The 19,862-nt window shown below is 55.9% G+C and overlaps 6 protein-coding genes across 6 annotated transcripts in view; 3 read left to right on the top strand and 3 right to left on the bottom strand.

Annotated features, from left to right (window-relative positions):
• Positions 1-19: 19 nt before the first annotated feature.
• BCV69DRAFT_314839 (hypothetical protein) lies at positions 20-3,969 on the bottom strand. Its single transcript, XM_025495150.1, has 3 exons — positions 903-3,969; positions 621-804; positions 20-522 (listed from the first exon to the last, which is right to left on the bottom strand). The coding sequence occupies exons 1-3, from the start codon at positions 3,724-3,726 to the stop codon at positions 183-185; spliced, it is 3,348 nt and encodes a 1,115-aa protein (XP_025345479.1). The 5' UTR covers positions 3,727-3,969; the 3' UTR covers positions 20-182.
• A 271-nt stretch (positions 3,970-4,240) lies between these two features.
• Positions 4,241-7,590, top strand: BCV69DRAFT_285286 (GCS-domain-containing protein). The gene has a single exon (XM_025493337.1). The coding sequence runs from the start codon at positions 4,721-4,723 to the stop codon at positions 7,397-7,399; it is 2,679 nt and encodes an 892-aa protein (XP_025345478.1). The 5' UTR covers positions 4,241-4,720; the 3' UTR covers positions 7,400-7,590.
• A 434-nt stretch (positions 7,591-8,024) lies between these two features.
• On the bottom strand, positions 8,025-12,527 carry BCV69DRAFT_252934 (DNA/RNA polymerase; the record flags this gene model as incomplete). The annotated part of the gene is made up of 2 exons (XM_025490495.1): positions 8,025-8,186; positions 8,337-12,527. The coding sequence occupies 2 exons, from the start codon at positions 12,525-12,527 to the stop codon at positions 8,025-8,027; spliced, it is 4,353 nt and encodes a 1,450-aa protein (XP_025345477.1).
• Positions 12,528-13,528: 1,001 nt separating this feature from the next.
• BCV69DRAFT_263765 (cysteine proteinase) lies at positions 13,529-15,544 on the top strand (the record flags this gene model as incomplete). The annotated part of the gene is made up of 6 exons (XM_025490742.1): positions 13,529-13,916; positions 14,180-14,283; positions 14,524-14,678; positions 14,761-15,166; positions 15,244-15,325; positions 15,383-15,544. Coding segments are annotated over exons 1-6 (957 nt in total), but the record flags the coding sequence as incomplete, so codon positions are not given.
• A 2,265-nt stretch (positions 15,545-17,809) lies between these two features.
• BCV69DRAFT_291367 (cleavage and polyadenylation specificity factor, 25 kDa subunit) lies at positions 17,810-18,777 on the top strand (the record flags this gene model as incomplete). Its single annotated transcript, XM_025493747.1, has 4 exons — positions 17,810-18,014; positions 18,137-18,155; positions 18,236-18,507; positions 18,635-18,777. The coding sequence occupies 4 exons, from the start codon at positions 17,810-17,812 to the stop codon at positions 18,775-18,777; spliced, it is 639 nt and encodes a 212-aa protein (XP_025345475.1).
• Positions 18,778-19,754: 977 nt separating this feature from the next.
• The window catches only part of BCV69DRAFT_295440 (Pkinase-domain-containing protein), a gene marked incomplete at its 3' end in the record, with an annotated part of 3,531 nt that continues 3,423 nt past the window's right edge, over positions 19,755-19,862 (bottom strand). The window contains exon 6 of the mRNA XM_025493908.1: positions 19,755-19,779. Within this exon, the coding sequence (XP_025345474.1) occupies positions 19,755-19,779 (25 nt within the window). The remainder of the gene's footprint in view (positions 19,780-19,862) is intronic.

Raw genomic sequence — 19,862 nt, 5'->3', positions numbered from 1 at the left:
AATTGTGCGCAACTACATAGACAGACTGAGAGGAAATCGCTATTTTCATAACTCTGGCCCACACACAGAGTGAGCGTGAAAGTGAAAGTGAGAGTGAGAGCGAGAGTGGGAGCGAGACAGATGAAGATGAAGATGAAGACTTGATTGACTTGCATTTCCTTCCTTCCTTCCAAACAAACCTTCTAGAAGGGCAAACCCTCTCCTTCTTCTTCTTCCTCCTCCTCTTCCGCAGCAAGATGATCCACTTCCACCCCAGCGAAGACTTTGCCTACCTCACTCGCTGCTCCTGATCCTCTCCCCTCTGCTGCTCCTGCTCCTGCTGCTATTCCGTTCCCTGGCAAAGCTCCCCCTCCGGCTCCAGCTCCGGCTCCAGCTGCAGGACCGTGACTTGCTCTACGCCCTTCACCGGCAAAGGGGAAACTGCCAGGCAGGGAAGTCTGTTGCTGCCCAGCACCGCCGGTAGCGCCGCCGTCTTGGGGTGCTTGGGTGTCGATGGCGTAGCAGAGGTAGAGTGTATCGGCGCTGCATAACCCAAACCAAAACAAAGTGGCAAAGAAGAGAGTGTCAACACAGCTTGCCTTTCGAGGAGACCCACCCGCATCTGCTCTCCTTCTACTCACCCATCCCCCAAAAGATCCCCGCTCAACCTCAGTACCCAATAAGGTACAATCCCACACATCAATCCCACAAGGGGCGCATCAGCTGGTACGTGTAGCTGGTGAGCAGAGAATAGGAAGCCGGCTAGGGCGGCTAGGAAGGAGAGGGAGATGCTGAGGAGGGAGAGGATGGTGGAAATTAGGAGACCTGGTGGGGCGGAGGTAAGTAAAGGGATGAAGGGAGTAGAGGGTTTTGGGAGTGTGAGTGTGGTTGAAAAGGATCGGCGGGAAGAAGAGTCAACTCACCTTCCATCAACCCTTTGACGCCCCTCCTCGCCACCAAACGTCCACATCTTCTCGTGCTCTTCCAGAATCCCCTCCCCGTAATACCACTATAGATGAGCGTATACTCGCTCATCTCTCCAAGTACGTTTCCCACACCGCTTAGCAGATAGGCCAGGTGTGCCAGTGGGTGGAAGATGGTTGGTAGAGGGATCGAAGGTGAGGAGAGGAGGGATGCGAGTAGCCGTGAGAGGGAGGAGAGGATTAGGAGGAGCGTAGAGAGGGACAGGAGAAGAGAGGAGAGGAGAATCGTTCCTAGGGAGGGACCGGTAGCCCGTAGGAAGGAGGAGCGCACCAGGTTCGCCGAGGTAGGGTTGCGGTGCGCTAGAGGGCTCTCTTGAGTTTTGGCGGCACGGCTCGCTTCAGCGGGCGAGGAGCGACTAAAGGCTCCTGGTGCTTTCGAAGGTCCTGCATCCTCTTCCTCTCCAAGTCCTCCCAGACCTAGAATCTCACTTTCTTCCTCATCTGCGATCGTTCCATCCTCACTTGCAGAGCCTGTCTCGTCCCCCTCCTCTTCCTCCTCTGTCACGCCTCTGCCACCCTTGGCAAATGCTCCAGCAGCCGGTCCGCTCTCCTCATCTTCCTCCTGTTCTTCTCGACTAGGCGGACCATAGAAGTACCAATGACTGACCGTCGCTGCGACAATGACGCGCATCACACCTCTCAGAGCACTCCAAGTCCAAATCCAAGTCGCCAGTGTGAACCACGCGAGCAGACGAGCTTTCCGGTCGGTAATCCAGACGTCGGATGAGCCTTCTGCGCTTGGGTGGTAGAAGTGACCGAGCAGGAAGAGACGGATAAAGATTGTGAGAAAGGGAATGGAGAGAGCCAGGAAGAGGAAAATTTGCAGGACGGCCAAGATTAGCAAGGAAGGGTGGGCTGAGATGATCCGAGCCGAGAGGGCCAAGACGCTTAAGCTCCTGTCTAGCTGAGCGCGACGAAGGTAGAGGAGCCTGGAAAAGGCAATGGCGCATAGCAGTGGGAAGAGGGACAGTAGTCTGAGCCCAGTAGTGGACCAGAGACCACCTGACCAGGCTTCGTCTGAGTAGAAGAAGGAAGCGCCAAAGGCCCACACCCAGCCGAGTGTTAGGATCGATGGGACTGCCACGAGGGCGAAGCGTAAGATGCGGGTGCCGCCGAAGCGATCTAGGTTGCGTAGAAAAGCTAGATGGACCACAGCCATCAGCAGCGACAGCGCTGATAGGAGAATAAGCAGTGGCAGTGAGCGAGTGAGGGTATAATATGGGGATGGCCTGATCGATGGCGTTGATGGCGGCAAGGGCGATCGTACTCCCAATGATGCTCCTCCTGCCACAAGAATAGTGACGGCAAGGGCGACGATCCACACTAGGAGAGCTGGCTGATCCTTCCACTCCTTGAAAGCGGGATTGTTGCCGCGAGAGAAGGGCGACCAGCTTGTGAGATTTAGCGATGGGGCCGACGAGAGTGCGCCGAGCAGAGGAGAAGGCTCTTGCAGTATAGAGTCTGAGCTAGGGAGAGGAACGGGCGCCGAACCTCTGCTCTCCTGACCTGCTGGCCCTGAGGCACTCCCGCCACTGATGCCTGTCCGCTCTACTACCCGATTCGTGAAGTCATCGTGATATGGAGCAGACGTAGCTGTGCTCCTTCTGGGAAAAGAGGAAGCATCGAGTTTTGCAGGATAGTGGATCGTCGATTCTGCTCCGTCGCGACGTTGGGCTCCTCTCGACTCATCCCTGTACGGCATTGATGACTGCAGCCTTTCCTCATCTTCCTCGCTGAGTTCACTCTGCGTCTTCTCATCATCTTCGTCGCCTTCGTCCGAAGTAAATCCGCCTTCGTCTTCATCATCGTAGATAGAATAGGCATCTCGAGGAGGACGGACTCTTTTGCCAGGAGAGGCGCTCTGCAGCTTCTTCTTTGTAGCTGGCGCGATGGAGTGGGCAAGCCAGCCACGACCACTGCTAAGATCGCGTTGTGGGTGCGTTGGAGGCGGGACTCGAGACTTGCCCTTGTCAGATCTGCGAGGACTTGCAGGGGCGGTATTACTTGAGCGGCTTGCTTCAGCTCTCTGCTGAGCCTGGGTGGTGTCTCCGTAGTCGTCATCATCCTCAACAAGGAAAGGATCTACCCCGCCGGAAGGGGCTTCGCTTGCTCGCCTGCCCCTCTGGGACCTGCTTGCCCCTTGCATCAAGCTAGCGCTGGGCGTGTAGTCCCCATCCGCTTGCGATGGCATGCTGTCGACGCTGTCTAGGCCGACACCGCTCCTACCGCCAGTCCTTGCATCCGACTCAAAGGCCTTAAGGTCGAGGCCCCTGCCCCACCTCTGCTCCCTCTCCTCTTGCTCCTCGTCATCGTCTTCTTCGTCTGAGATTTCTGGAATGTCCAAAGCTGATCCTTTTCGATGTGGTCTAGCCGGACCATATCGTGATGCATGCAGAAGCGTGGATGAGGCCGTCCCGCTAGGTCCTCCCTTGGCGGTGAATCCACCCGGCGCACCTCTCCTACCCCTACCTGTCGTGCTCTGGAAGCTGACAGAGGGACTCACATCCCCTTCGTCGTCCCGGTAAGAGTCCTCTCCTTCTCTGCCTCTGCCGTAGTGATCGTCCTCGTTATCCACTTGGGAGCCGTAGAGATCTATGGATCGATGGCCAAAGGTGGAGCGCAGGAGGGGGTCGAAGCGGAAGTGGGATGATGCGCCTGGCTGCCCATGCAGAGGGGCTTGCTGTCTACTGCTGCTAGAGGATTGCGATGTGTTGCTTTGTCTGTTTGAGAGAAGGTGCGAGGTATACGAGGAGAGGTTGGACATCGAGGTGGTGAGAGGATGAGATGGGATGGCCCCCGATCGTGTGAGCCCTCGAGGGATGCGGAGTGCGGGCGGCGGCGAGGGAGGAGCTGATGGAAGGACAACGGTTGGCTCAGCAGGCAGGAGATGGTATGACCCTTGTGTGTGTGAGAGAGTGTAGCAGAGTGATACTGCTGCTGTGTGAGTATATGCTATCTTGCCCTTTGATACTGCTGCTGCTACTGATGATGTTATTGATGGTAGTGGACCCTAATTTGTGGTGTGCTTGGCTGCAGGCCTGTCTGTCCCCCGCTATCTCTGTGGCTGTCCCGTGCTGAGCTGCTCCTCGACTCCCCTTTCCGCGTCGGGGGCAGACTGAGTGGACTGTGCCGTGTGCGTCCATGGCTGCTGCTGCTCCACACGCTGCGAAGCGGCTCCGACGGCCTTAAGTCCCTGCTTCCGTCCCGGGATCGCGCCATTGCTTCACCCGCCGCTCCCTTTTGTCCGCCCAGGGAGATTGGCAAGCAGGCAGTCGTCAGTCCTTCCTCCTCCCGCTTATTCCTTCGCTTTGCCAACATCTCCACCTCGTCAGCTCTAATCACATCCCGGACCTCCCCTTTGCTGATTGCGTACGCTCCCATTGGTGGCATCGTAGCCTCGCTGCTGCTGCCTCCTCTTTTCACCTCGTAGCCCGGCTACTCGGGCCCATCGGCCTTTGGCGCTTCCTTTCTTGAGTGCAGCCGGGGGATCCCGCTGCATCGCTCCACTCCGGAGATTGTCCTCGGGTCAAGGCAAATTCCTCCCCAGGTACCTGATTGACCATTCAGGGCCGCGAGCAGCATCACCTCATTCCTCGTAGCACCCTGGCACCGCTGTCGCCATCTCCGAGCACTCTACTCTCACCGGCGCACTCCTTTGCCAGAGATTCCCTCGGCCGCGATTCCCGTCGCAGCACCTCTTCTTTTCCTCCTCCCTCTCCTTCCTCAAGGGTCTCTCTATTGCCGCCTGATACCTCGCAATGGGTCTACTCACCCTCGGCACTCCACTCTCCTGGCCGGAAACAAAGGCGCTTTCTTCCCATGTCCGCCAGCATGGTATCACCCAGCTCCTCTCTCTCTGGGCAAAGGTCAAGGACCGCAGGGGAGATGCTGTGCTGTGGGGAGACGAAATCGAGTACATCGTCGTATCTTTCGATGAAGCCAGCAAGAATCCTCGGCTCAGTCTGAGGCAGGGAGAGATCCTCAAAGTCCTGGCCGTAAGCCATGAGCGCAGCTGTCAAGAGGTAGAAGCTGAAGACGAAGAAGGCCAAGGTGGGAGTGGGGCCAGCAGGGCTGATCAGATCCCCACCTTTCACCCCGAATATGGGCGCTACATGCTTGAGTCTACACCCGGCTGCCCCTTTGGAGCTACTCCCGCGCAGCTCTGCTCTGTCGAGGGGAACATGCGGATGCGGAGAAGGATTGCCAAGCGTCATCTTCTGCCCAACGAGCTACCTCTGACCCTCACCAGCTTCCCCAGGCTGGGCGTGACCGACGTGCCCTTCCTGGACGACGAGACACTGGTACCCAATGGCAAAGCCTCTCAGTCCCTCTTTCTTCCAGACGAGATCATCAACCAGCACGTGCGCTTCCCAACCCTCACCGCCAATATCAGGTCTAGACGAGGGTCAAAGGTAGCCATCAACCTTCCAATCTACAAGGACGTCAACACCCCTTCTCCTTTCATTGACCCATCCATCCCTTGGGACCGTAAGCTCTTCCCAGGCGACTCCGAAGCCAAGGACGGTGCAGCAAAGGTGGACCACATCTACATGGACTCGATGGGCTTCGGTATGGGATGCTGCTGCTTGCAGGTCACATTCCAGGCATGCTCGGTGACAGAAGCCCGGGCGACGTACGACCAGCTGGTGCCCGTCACCCCTCTGCTCCTGGCTTTGAGCGCCGCTTCCCCTGCCTACCGAGGCTACCTAGCCGACGTCGATGCCCGGTGGTCCGTTATCTCCGGCGCAGTCGATGATCGTACCCCGCACGAGCGCGGGGAGGCTCAATGCGACAACGCGGTCAATGGGGATGGGGAGCAAGTAGGGCCCAACGGCAACACCTCGTGCCGGATGTACAAGTCTCGCTATGACTCTGTCTCTTCCTACCTCTCACTGTCCCCTCTCTCTAGGCCAGAGGTATACAACGATGTCCCACTGCCCATCCATCAGCCCACATACGAGCGGCTCATGGCTCCCGTGGAGCAAGGTGGAGGCGGTATGGATGCCCTCCTTGCGCGTCACTTTGCCCACCTCTTCACCCGCGATCCTCTCGTCATCTTCTCCGAGCGCATCGACCAAGACGACGAAGACTCCATGGACCACTTTGAGAACATCCAGTCCACCAACTGGCAAACGATGAGGTTCAAGCCACCCCCGCCCAATTCAGACATTGGTTGGCGAGTGGAAGTGAGGAGTATGGAGGTGCAAGTGACCGACTTTGAGAATGCAGCATTCAGCGTTTTTGTCGTCCTCCTCACACGGGCTATCCTGCGTTTTGGCCTCAACTTCTACATTCCCATCAGTAAAGTCGACGAGAACATGCACAAGGCGCAAAAGCGGAACGCTGTGCTTAGTGAGAAGTTCGCTTTCCGGAAAGATGTCATGGGCGCCGGCAGGGAGAGGCGCGGTGCCAGTAAAGAAGCTCAGCTCCACGACAACATTGGCAGCAGTTCCTTGAGGTCAAGCTCGACTGCTCCTCGTACCCAACCAAAGGTCATGTACGGTGTCAACTCGACTTGGACTACTCCTTCGAGCTCCCGTGCCGCAAGTCCTGCCAAGCCTCCTCCCGGTGCAGGCAAGACGGCTCCGAATGGTCACTCTGCCAGCAGTAGCATCGATGTCGAAGATGAGTACGCAGATTTCACAATCGATGAGCTCATCAATGGGACAACAGCAGCTCGACAGAGGGAAGCAGAACGCTCTGGCTCCCCTTCTTCGTCCTCCTCTTCTTCGGCAGACAGTGTTGAATTCCCCGGTCTCCTCACCCTGGTACACGACTACCTCGACTCCCTACCCGCTCCCGCCCACGGCAACAGTTCCAGTCCTCTCACCGGTCTCTCCCACTCACGTAGCGAGCTCAACCTCTACCTCTCTCTCATCTCACACCGCGCATCGGGAAGACTCGTCACTGCCGCCACGTACAGCCGTTCTTTCATCCGCTCCCACCCGCTGTACAAGGGGGATAGCTTCATCTCTAAAGAAGTCTGCTTTGACTTGGTCAAGCACCTCGACGCAGTTGAGAGGGGAGATGTGAGTGCTGATGAATTCCTACCTGCAGGGTATGCAGAGAGGCGCAGAGAATTAGAGAGGAGAGAATGTACAGGACGTCATGATGGGTCAACTCCAGGTTTGGGAGAGAAGGAGGAAAAGGAAGGTACAAGAGGAGGGATGAAGGATGCAGCTACTGAAGCCGAGCGAGTTCTTCGCTCTGAAGAATGGGAAACAGCAGCAGAGCACACACCGCCTACTTTGGAAGAACGATCAGCCAAAGGTGGTGCACAAGGGACTAGTGTGCGAAGTGGTGATCGGATGAAGGAGGAAAAGGATCAGCTTCTGGGACCTGGAGTTAGAGTCGGAGTCGGAGCCGGAGTCGGGAGGGAAGCTGGAGCTGGTGCTGGAGCTGGTGCTGGTGCTGGTGCTGGTGCTGAGCAGCGGTAAGATCCAACATTAGAAGGTCGAGGCGATGGAGGGCGCTGGGCAGGGAAAAGGTATTATACGATCTTTTCCATTCTCCATTCTGTTTACACGGCCCGGTCTTGAGCATTACTGAAAGTTAGGAAGTCAGAAAGTCAGAAAGTCAGAAGTTCAAGGTTGTTGAATCTTTAGAGGGTATCAATGCATTACATATCTTATGATTATGATCTGATCAATGCCCGCTCCATTCTTGGGAGGTGGAGATGGAACGAACGTCCCACCTGCTGCTGCTCAACGGGTCGTGATGATGTCGCTTATCTCCTCCTCTCCTGTCCTGATCAATGTTGTCTTCTGATTAATGTTGGTGCTAGTGAGCCATACTCGGTACCACACGCGATGCTGACGGACGCTGCTGCTGCTGCTGCTACTGCTGCTGCTGAGGAACGTGATAATGTATGTTCATGGTGAGGTGGTGAATGATGCTGATGATGATGTACATTTTGAGTTCCCCCTTTTACCCTCCTCTACCCTTTTCACCTTCCACTCTGCTATCTATTGAAGCAATCTATCTCCCTTAGATCCCAGTTTGCCTCTCTCTTGAAGGCTCCTTCCCCGCACCCCCCAACCCTCTTCTCTTCCTAGTCTACGTCTACGAGAAGAAGTATTGACTCCTCTTGATCTCATTGACATCGAAGCCTCCCTTTTCTGGCAATGGCGGAAGCACATCGGCCAGATCGATGAACTTGGCTTCGACCCACTCGCGCTCCGATGCAATCTTCTTGGCCTCTTTGCTCTTGCTCTTGCTCTTGCTCTTGCTCTTGACATTGGTCTCCTCACCTTCGAGGTCAGACGACGAGGACGAGAGGGAGGGGTCCTCTTCGGTTTCGAGAGAGGCTTCGGCAAGTGCGGGATCGGAATCCGTCGTGAGACCGCTGGCGAGGGATTCGTCTTCCCCTTCGACTTGTTCCCCACTAGCATCTCCCTCTAGTGCCGAGGATGAGGCTTGGACCGAGTCCCCGGCGCTCTCGTCCTGCTCGGCCAATGCCTCTAGTCCTTCCTCTGTCTCCTCTGCCTCTTCCTTCTTGGCGTCTTCCCGCACCAGAGTGTCCTTGCCAATCTGGATGCGATGTCCCGCACTATTCGCAGGTGCTCGATCCTCTCTAATCGCAGCGCGCCTATTTCTCCTCTCCTGGAGATCCTTAGCAGCGACAACAGGCACCTTATACCCCTGGTATCGCTCCAAGAACTCCTGCCGCAACGTAGGCAGGATGGGCTGCAAGTGTAGTCGTACAAAGGTATCTCGGATCAGCTCACTCATGGTCTCCACGTCGCATGCATGCGTCCAGTACGAGTCGTGCACCGAAGCAAAGGTGAGACCAGCATCGCGACACTCGAGTGCAGTGAGAATCATGTGCGTCGCGTCGAGAGAGTGGATAAAGTTGGGCGGGAAAGCCGAAGCTTGCTTTCCTGGTGCTACCTCGGAGGTCTGGAGTGGATCAGAGAGGAAGACGGTCTGCATTGCAGTAGAGATCTGCCGCTTCTTATTCTTGCGGTAGGGCTGTACGACAGGTAGGCCGAGTGGGGAGGTCCAAATGACACTGGTCATTTGCTCGCGAGCAAGGCGACTAGCGCGCACCTTTGCATTGTCCATCTTGTCTGTACCCTTCCTCTTACTTCCCGAGCCCGGTGAAGCGGGCACGACTTCGTCGCCGTCGGAATTCAGGGCATGCTCGACGCGCTCAGGTGGAATCGACTTGGCGATGAGCTTGGCACTCTCGACCAGCCAGGTCTGAATCTTCTCCGCACCGGAGAAAAGATCGCCAACGGACTTGAGGATCCTCTTGGCCAGGAAGGAAGCCACACCCCAAAGTTCCTCAGAAGGGATATCGCCTCGCGCAGTCAATTGCTTCAGGACCTGGTTCTTTGCGCCAATGAAAGTCACACCGTAAACGGTGGTCATGACAGTCTGCTTTACGACCTTTCTAGTAATCTTGCCCTTGAGCAACGCAGCGCGGTAGTCACCGTTGGGCTTGCGAGATTCTGCCTCGATGTCGGCAATGACCAGATCAGCAACGGCAGTGTACACATCCGATGGACGCTCGCCTGATGCAAGATTGACTTGCTTGGCACCATCCAGATCACCACCCAAGGCGGCGTAATGCTGTAAACCGTTGCAGGTACCATCCTGGTGGACAGGCAGTCTGCTGGGGAAATTCTCTGGTCCTTCAGGGTGGTTGAGTGCATTGTAGAGCTCATGGCAGGTGGCGAGACACTGCCAAGGATCATCGGCTTGCAGCCACCATCGCTTGCCCTTCAAAGGATTCTTGACGGAATCCTCAATGTCTGGGTAGTGATCCTTTGCAAATGTCTCACGCTCGTCGAAAGAGGCCTTGTCATAACCAAAGACATTGGCCAGGTGAATCCTGAGCCATCGCAATCCAGGCTTGCCGAGCGGCTTGGTATCAGCGAAGAGCAAGAGACCACGGCACAAGTCATTGCCAATATGATTCAGGTGAGGTGGAATGGGATAAGCTCTTCCTCTGAAGTCGACGTTGTGAGGGAAATAGAACCTTTCACCTAGGTAGGCTCGGGCAATTTCGAGTTTGTAATTGGTGTCGCAGCGAAGTGAGTAGATGGCAGTCCTCTCCATTTGTGCCTGCTTTGAAGCTCGAAGGTACTCGGAACGGGCCTTGAGATCAGTCTCATAGTTGTCGGGGCGGGGTATCTCGCCATAAGAGTCGTCAACGAGGGGAGGCATGTCTGCGATATCTTCACCCGAGTTCCAGATTTCCGTCATGACCTTGAAGACTTCTTCATTGATGATCCATGGCGTCTCGCCCAGAACATCCAAACCAGCACCGACTGTCTCCAGTGACTGGTTCTCAGATGCCTTCCGCAGGTACAAGCTCTGCTCGGCAGAATCCTTGAATCTCATCATCGAATTCTTGTGGGTGAGATATCCTCCCGAGTCGTGACCCAACCACAATCGCGGCTTCACGAGCATGGGCAAGAAGCGAGGATGGAGTGTACTGCCGACTGAACCCTTGTCGAGGCGCTCAGCAACAGCATCGTTGACCTTGATTACACCGAGCTTCTTTCCCTGCACGTAGTTGTACGTGGCATAGACGGCAGGATGCTCCTCTTCCCAAACCTCGCCATCGCGGTCGACGGCCCTGCGGGTGATCTTCGCGCATTCAAGAAAGTGACCGACGAGGAAACTACCCATTCGAGCTCTGATCGATTGAGTCCACGGCTCGTACGGGAGTGGGGCATCTTGCTGTTCCAGCCAGCGTTTCGCCTCTCTCCTCTGCAGAACATTAGTAGTGCCCTTTGAGCGCACAATCTGCGAAGCGTAGTGGGCATTGTTGACGATCTGTGGATTTTTGCGCAGGATGTCTGCATAGTGCTCTTGCTCAAGAGCATGGCCGATCGTAATCAGGGCTCTTGTGGTCTTCATGTCCTGTGCCGACCGGCTCGAGCCCTGCATACGCATCAACTCTAGCACGGTAATGAGTGCCATCTTGCCAGGTGTGATGAGCTGCAGGAACGGAGCAATGTTCTGCTCAAGCGTCTGCTCCACTGGGTAGGACCTCTTCCCTTCCATCAACATGGTCTCCGATTCCGTCTTGATGCGAGCCACCTCTTTGGTCAACACCACTTCCAGCTTCTTGACCCAGTCGAACATCCACTTTTGCAACGTGGCATCATGAGACAGCTTTCCCTCGAGGGATACACCCGCAGCTTCCATTGCGAGTGCGTCTGCCTCGAGGCGTCTCCGAGCGGATTCCAGGGCACTTTCTTCCAGCCAGCGCTGGCGCTCCTCATTGTCTCGCAGACTACTTCGACCCTTGCTGACAATGGCGAGATCCTGCTGGAGAAGCCATAGATTCAATGGACGATCGTCTCCTGGTGTGGGCGAGACTTCATGCTCAGAGGACGAAAGCGACTTGATCGGCAGGAGCTCAGGGATGTCTGCGGCGGGATCAGGGATCTCCAGGCGCTCGCGTGAAGCATCCGAAGCGCCCGTCTCTGCAGCTTGTGCCTGTACTCTAGCCTCGGCCTGCTCTATTGCAACTCGAGCCATCTCATTGCCGCTGTGGCCAGCTGCCGACTTGAGAAGTGAGACGACTCTTTGACTATCAGTCTCCTGGGCCAGAGCCTCGGTAGCTGACTCATCAGCTGAAAAGGTGACGAGAGACGAGGAGATGACGCTCTCAAAGTTGACCCCTAACCTCCAGCCCGAGGAGACCAATTCTCCGAGACCACTTTGCTCAAAGCCCATTGATGGATGCCGTTGCATAGTCTTGATCAAGCCGCGCGAGAAGGTCCAGATCGTCGTTGCATCTGGAATAGGATCGGTGGTGTAGTTCTGCAGAGGTCCGGGAAGGCGAGGAGGAAGTCCGCTGCTGTTGATCTTATTCCCGGACTCCATCTCCCTGTAGATGACCCATGCTTGATCAACCCATCTTTGCGCCTCGAAAGGACTCTCTTCCGCCACCGCTCTCCGGCAGATGGCGGCCAGGAGGGCATTGTAAGTGGGGAGGTCCAGCTTAGAATATGCGGCGCACCGCTTACGTCTTTCAATGGTTGATTGAGGAGGCTTGATGAAGCCATCGGGATTCTCACGGGTGAGACGATTTGTGGCCTCCTTCCTCATGTCTTGAAAGATCTTGAGGGCTCGACTGAGGAGATTGGTACCAAGACATGCCCGTAGAATGGCTAGATTCTCAGCGGATTGGGACGGGGGGAAATTATTCGAGTCTGTATGTAGAGCGTCTAACGTTGCGCCTGTAAAGTCTCCGAATGCCAAAGGGCTACCTGGCTTGTTGGGAGTGGTACTGCTGCCAATACCAGATTTCCGTGCGCGAAGGCTGGTCCGGTAAGCGTCATGCACATCTGGCGGTAAGGGAGTGGCGAGACGGATGCGATCGCTATATGATGCAAAGGGAGACCATCTACTCTGACGAGCAGAGCCTCCGATGCCCAAGCCGGCAGGTGGAGGCTGCGAATGTTGCGAAGACGATGAGCCTGCGTCTGCGTGGGAGGAGTGTGACTCAGATGCTGCTGTATGCTGCTGACGAGAGCTGGATGGCGGATGAGGTGCTGCAGTCGCAGTGGCAATGTGATTCCGTGGCTGCGATACAAGAGACATGAGACGGGTAGTGGGTCCCGAAGATGTCGTCAATGGTCTTCTGCGTATAGCAGAGAGCCGCCAAGCATACGCCATGATGGGCAGAGGTATGCGCTACTACCGTTAAAGGGGCAGTACCTGCTCCCGAAACGCAGTACGCAAAGGGAAGGACCGCTCAGTGTTGCGCCAGCGCTTTGGGAGAGACTCCTTGAGCGTCTTTCGAAGCGGCGTATCCAAGCGAGGGGCAGTGAATGTTCGTGCGAGGAGTGAGAATCTAGACAAGCATGGGCTCTTGTTGAGTGGTACTGGGTTTACGGAACTGCTCTCTGTATCCTCGGCGGCGGACCCCTCGTCTGAAATTCACCAGTCCTTCCGGATCCAAATTCTTCCCTCGGAGCCGGAAAGAGGCTCCTGCTCGCTCACCCTCATCCATCCCTCTGGCGCACGCGCCGCCTCGGTTAAATCTTCCCCGTCGCTCAGCGGGAAGGATTCTACTGCAACGGTGATCGGGCATGCCAGGAATGGAAGTGCCGGGTGTATGCTCAGGATGGCAAGACTGTCCAAGGTGTTGAACATCGGCATATCTGTTTGACCGACTGTTGGCGTTCATTGGTCAGACGTGACACTCTTGCGTACGCCCTTGGAGCTGCCAAGTAGGCCTGCAAGTAAAAGAAGAAGGAAGCGCTGCACTCGCCTCGTCATTCTGCTTCAACCAACGGAAGCGCACCGCCGGGCCAGGTTTCAGGAGGAGCCAAGTGCGCCAAATGGAAGCTCATCCAGAGACAAACAGAGACAAGACATCAGTACAGTAGGCGAGGACAACGCTGGTGTGACTGACCAAGCAATGTGATGGTGTGTGCAATGTGTCAGATCCCACCTTGAATAAGCATCCCCCGCTTTCAGCCCGAAGCAAGGGCAGATGGGATGGGTGCGGATGAGCGGCGGGCGGGTGCGGAGGTGTGTGCCACCCTGCGTGCCTGTCCCCTTTCCGTGTCGAGGAAGACCTCGCCATACCTTCCCATCTCTACGCCCCTTGGTCTCCCCCTCGGCACACTGCTCCCCTCAGCCAGACCCACATCCATACATCTTCATCTTCTTAAGACTACCGACGCCTTTTCCCATCCTCACTTCGCCTCTCCTCCCTCCATCTTTCTCACACTAGCGCGCCAGTCATGGGACATCATCTTCATTGAAACACCATCCCCGGCCACAAAAAATCACTGGAAAAAATCCAACCCCACATCGGACCAATAGGGGAAGACTGGGTCTCAGACGCCTCACGCAATCCCTGTACACGGCGACGTCCATCACTCTTGTCACGCCCGGTGCTGTAGTCTGATCTCACCAATCACGGTGAACAGGATGATTGGAGAACGGCCGGCTACCAGGAGTAGTCGGGGTAGAGGTCGCGTGAGTATCACTTTCCCCGCAGGGCATTTCTCCCTGCAAGGCTCGAGGACAGCCGCGACCCGTGAGGTTGTAAACGGATCAGAGAGTGGTCAGAAGGAAGCCTGCCAGGCCGGTCCACCTTCACAGCTTCCCCTGACCACCGTGTGCTGACCCCCTGCTGCCTTCACACTGCTCCTCCATCACCCCCCGCGCCTACGCTTCCTCGTCCGATCTCATCCCGTTCCGCCTACGTCGCCGCACCCTGCATCACCACACGCCAACAGGCTCCAGACGATCCCGATGAGCGTGAGAAGCAGCTGAAAGCTCAATTGAGAGCCATGAGCATGTATGCAAGTCATACTAGTGGTGATGGCAATTGTCTCTTCAGGTGAGTGGCGGATGAGGAGCAGGCACCATGAGGCTTTCAGGGACTCGCGCCATGCGGCGGTTGCACCGGTATAAGGCAAGCGCTGTTGGTGTTCGCGTCATCAAACACCAGCGCACATGGCGAGGGCAATGACGCAGAGGCACTACGGTCGCATTGCCTGGCACAACATTGCCTGCTATTCAGCAACATCGGAAAGAGAGGTACTGATGTATTTTCGCCCCGCACCCTGGTCCTGCACAGAGCACTGTCGGACCAACTATACGGCTTCCCCTCTCACTACGGTACCCTCCGGCACGAGATTTGCGACTACCTCGAGGCAGCACCAGAGCGTTTTGCGGGATTCGTTGACATTGAGAAGCCCTTTGACGAGTACATACGCACCATGAGGCAAAATGGTGAGTGCAGGGCTCCTATTCATGTTCATGAACAATCACTCCGATGGCACGCTGACCTAGCACAACCTCATTTTAATTGCAGGCACTTACGGTGGACATCTCGAGCTCTCTGCATTTGCGTCCCTGAAGAGGAAAGAGATCAAAATTGTTCAACCTGGCCTGGTCTATGTCGTCACAGGTGACGACGACTCGAGCGAAGCAGTGGCCGAGCGTCTAGCTCTGGAAGAGCGGAGGAAAAGGATCCAGTCTCGTATTCCACCAGGTACCGAAGGTCCGCCGCCTAGCGCTAGAGACTCTAGGAGGAAAAAGAGGATAGACAGACGGAGTAAAAGTCGTGGCCTGGAAGCAGTCAATGGCGGTGCTAGGGCTGGAAGCAGTAGACTTACCGCTGAGCCAGAAGGCGAAGGTGATGATGGTGAAGACGATGTTGATGACGATCTTCAACATCTGGCCGGCCCGATAGAAGCTTACGGACCCCTCTACATTGCGTGAGTATGGTGGAAAGCGTGGAGGAATATCAGCATCTGCATGCTCACTTGCAACTTCACCACTCCGCTCCACACAGCTATCACAATTGGGAACACTACTCATCCATCCGCAATCTCACGGGGCCTCACACCGGTCTGCCACGCATCATCGAGCGTAACGTCTCTCTTGCAGCACAACAGCAGGTCACCAATGCCTCTCCCTCAAAGCGACCCCAGCACGACGATAACGAGATCAGCTCCAATCCGAAGCCCACAGAGCACGAAGAGCTTATCCTACGATCAGTACCTGGGCACACTCTCTCCGAAGTACGCGTACTGCTCAAGCAGCACGGCAATTTGTGGGAGACAGTCGTCGAGGTTCTCATTGCAAAGGATGCAGCCGATGCCGAGAGGGAAGGCAGTGAGGGAAGACTTGTAGCCAGCAGTCCTCCTGGCACGACCACTAGGAGTAGAGGAGCCTCTTATTCTCTTGGCTTTGGCAACGTCGGCTCTAACGGCTACCGCAAAGACAGTCAGACAGCATCGCCTTCCGTGGAGCCACGGAATGGTGCGGCCTCACCGTTGCAGCATCACTCAGGCCTGCTTGGCAAGAAGCTGCACAGCCGCCCTTCAAGTCGATCTGAATTGTCAACCGAGGCTGCCAGCGCCGTCTCCTCTCGGACTGGTCGGCCAAAGGATTCCGCTGGGCAAGTGTCCACCTCCGCCGGAGGGCTACCGCTACTCTCTGGCAAGACTCCTTACTCGCCCTCCGTCAAGTTCGAGCGAAATGAAGCTTCGCCGTCGGTGCTACCCTCTCCCAGCCACATAGCTTCCTCGTCCACTCAGCTGCCCGCCGCCGCTGTTCCTCTTTCTTTGCCCCTTCCTGCAAGCGGCCTACTCTCAAAGAAGCGCGCTGCATCAAAAGAGGCTGGTCACTTCGATGGCAGCAGAGGCGATCGATCTTCGCCGCGGCCGAGGCGACGTAGCGTTTCTCGAGAGAGGGACGAAGAGGAAGAGGAAGAGATGAGTGTCGACGGAGCTCTCGCAGCCGACTTTGCAGCGCACACAAAGACGTCCAGCAGCGGTGAGGAGGGTGACACAAAGAGCGGCTCGGCATCGGCAACGGAGGCAGCAGGGCCAGACACACTACCTGCCACGAGAGAAGGTCTCTCAGGTAGTGTGTCTGCCTCGGAGAACCCTACCGAATCAGTTGACAAGCACGCTTCCATACCGCACGCTCAGCTTCCTTCAGCTGCTAGCACAAGCACAGGCTCCATGGCCACTTCCGCGGCGACTCTGCGCGGCAAGACCCTCACGGACAACGTCAACAGTACCTACTCTTCCTCGGCGTCGTCACCACGATCTTCCCTTTGTCCCACCTCCGATTCGACGCCTCTTTCGACTACTGCTCCTCCCTCCAACCCAGTGGAGCCCGCCTCCCCCTTTGCTGAGGAGGAAGAGGAGTTCAACGTCTCCGACCTAGCCACTGCACCATCGAAGACGTACACTTATTCTCTCCAGACTTCGCGCAATCGTCTGCTGAGTCCTCCCGTCTCTCCAAGGCTTCTCGCTGCTAGGCGGGAAGAAGGCAATCTCAGTGCCAAGGAGAAGCGGGAGATTGAGCTCAAGAGGAAGCGCGATAGGCAGAGGGAGAGGAGGGCGCAAGCTAAGAGGGGCAGAGGTGGGAAGAGTGGCAGCGGAGCCTCGGGTGCTTATGGCGCTGCTGCTGGCGGTGGCGGTGCGGATGGAGCTGATGATAGCGGCAGCGAGTGGGAGCCCGGAAGGGCAAGCAACGGTGGTAAGAGGGCCGGAAGAGGTAAAGGCAAATTGGCACGTGGAAGGGCCAAAGTGGTCAAGAGTGCTGCATCATCGGGCAGGTCAGCTGCGGAGCCTAAGCCGAGGAAGAGAAGAGGAGATGATGAGTACGACACGGCGGGAGAGGTCGCTAGCAGTGGTTTCGTCGAGCTCAAGATCTGAGGCAGTAAAGCAGCATCGCAAGGAAGCGGAGCGAAGTCAAGCGTCACTGGGAAGGGTGCCCCTATCTATCTACGGCTTCCAGATGAGCTCCTCTCTCTGGACATGTTCTGCCTCGCCTCACTTCATGAAGTACAAGACGAGCCATCGAGGCAGCAGGGAAAAGTAGGCAGTCAAGGAGCGGAAGAGTCAGAGAGAGAGAGAGTGTGTGTGTGTGAGGGGAGGAAGAGAGGGGCGGTCAGCATCATCTCAATTTTTCGAAAATTGTCCCATAATTGTCATTAGTAAGCATCCTTCCATCCCAACCCATCCCATCTCATCCCATTATTATCATCCATCGATCCATGGGCTGAACGAGAGCATCAACATCAATTCACATCTACAGATAGCACTATAGGTGGTGGTGGAGAAGGAACTTGGGAAGTGGGAAGGGGGCGTGAGGGGGGGAGAAAGTCGGAACGGAATGGAGCTGAGTTGCTGCCCACAGGCAGAGCAGATCTTCCCCTTCCCGTGCATTCACTCCCTCACTTCCGCTCCGCTTCGTACACAACGCAACGCATCGCATCGAAGCTCCAGTATCGAGGACCATCGAGGACCCTTCCCTCGCCATCTGCCTCTAGCTCTAGCTCTGGGCCACGCCCCTCCCTCTTGTCTCCCCCAGCTCCTCCTCCGTACCTCGCTCCGCCTAGCATGACCTCTCCAACCATCCTGCTCCGCCCCCTCTCCTCTTACACTTTCACCACCAAATCCGCCCAACCTGAAGAAGATCCATCCGTCTCTGCACGTTTACAACGTTTACAGAATCAATATGAGGATTTTGGAATGAGGAGGACGGTTGAGAGTGTTTTGCTTGTGCATGAACATGGACATCCTCATGTTTTGATGATACAGATTGGTGAGTGGGTGGGGTGCGAGGGGAGGGAAAGGAGAGGAGAGGGAGACGGAGAGGATGGAGAGAAGGAGGAAGAGGCTGACTGGGAGTTCTCGTCTGATTGAATTGGATGGTACTATGGGTAGCTTCTGCATTCTTCAAGCTGTGAGTAAGCTCTACAGTTCACGACTCCCTCTACGAGCAACCCTACTAACCACTCTCCCCTCCCCCTCCCCCCCTTCCAGTCCCGGCGACTACCTCCGTCCAGGGGAAGACGAGCTCTCTGGTCTTTCCTCCCGCCTCGACTCTCGTCTTCAACCTACACCCGAAGAACCTCAATCCTACGGTCCTTCTGGTGAAGGAAGAGATCAACCTGATGATCAATGGGAAATTGGAGATTGTTTAGCAACTTGGTGGAGACCTGGATTTGAGACTTATATGTACCCTTATGTACCTGCGCATATTACCAAGCCAAAGGAGTGTAAGAAGTTGTTCTTGGTGCAGATGCCACCTGGTAGTGAGTGTCGGCGAGAGTGAGGAGAGAGAGCAGATCAGCACAGGCGAGACGAGTCGATCATCCTTGAGTACCAACTCTGACCACTCCTCTCTCCTCTCCCCTCTCCCCCGCTCCACCGCTTCAACAGAAGTCCTCGCGGTCCCCAAGAATATGAAACTCCTAGCCGTACCCCTCTTTGAACTCTACGACAACTCAAATCGATATGGACCACAGCTGTCTGCTATTCCGCACTTGTTGTCGAGGTATAACTTTATTTATTCGGATGTATAAGGGAGGGAAGGAGAGTGAGAGGGGGCAGGGAGGAGGGAAGGGCAGAAGTAAGAGGGAGGGTAAAGAGGGAAGAACAGCTAGATATGGGGTCGACAGAGCGACCAGTCCCACCCCACCCGAAAGTCAAAAGTCAAAAGGCAAAAGTTGTATTTGTAGCCAGCCAGACAGTCAGTCATCCGTCAAACGTCACACGTGACACTTCGAGGTAGAGAATGAGCAATGAAGAATCAAAAGATTGAAGGAGGTAATCAAGGGTGAATGGTGATTGGTGAATGGTGAATGTGACAGGACGGGACGGGACGGGATAGGAGACAGCAGTAAAAGAAAGAGAGCGAAAGAAAGAGAGGGAGAGAGGGCGAGGGAGAGGATGATGCGATAGCCCTCCAACTACAAAGTGGACGCAAGAGCGCGGTGTGCTACGTGGTGTGTGGTCGTGGTTGGAGTAATGTGGTGTGGAGTGGGATGGGTAATTGTACAAAAAGATTGGTGTGGTAGTGAACGCGACGTAAAAAGACGAAAGACAGGGCAAGGAGGGGGCCAAAAGAGGGAGTAGTTTTCTCATGCTGTGATTCTGGCAAAGGGGGATAGACTCGAGCGTGGGGGGGAGGGGGGGCCAAGAGGGTGAATGGTCAAAGGGAGGTGAATCGATCGATTGATCGGCAGGTAGGTAGGTAGGTGGATAGATAGCGGCAGGCAGGTAGGTAGTGAGCGAAGAACGTCTATGCTCCAGAGCAAGAGCGATACCGATATCGACAGGCAGGAGGGAACAAAGGCCTTCAAAATCGGAAGCGCAATGTTCTCGTTGCTCGCCTTGTGCTTGAGAGAGAGCCAAAGGTCATGTGGCGAAGTTGTTGCCGCCTGGTCCGTGGTGGGAGAGATGGAGGTGGTGGCTGTCGTTGTTTCGTTTCGTTTCGTATCGTATCGTTCAGGCGCGTGAGGGCGCAAGGTGATCGTGAGCGAGTAGACTGCCGCTCAGCTCATCCCCCTCCAGCAAGTTCAACACTGTAACCATAGCGATCAAAAGGAAACTGTCAGCACCTCGTCCAATCTCCGTTTTCCCGTCCTGCTCCCTACCTCATCTCTCT

The sequence above is a fragment of the Pseudomicrostroma glucosiphilum genome, assembly GCF_003144135.1.
Source record: "Pseudomicrostroma glucosiphilum strain MCA 4718 unplaced genomic scaffold BCV69scaffold_17, whole genome shotgun sequence".
In the NCBI taxonomy this organism is placed as follows: Eukaryota; Fungi; Basidiomycota; class Exobasidiomycetes; order Microstromatales; family Microstromataceae; genus Microstroma; species Microstroma glucosiphilum.
This window is presented reverse-complemented; position numbering and strand designations above follow the sequence as displayed.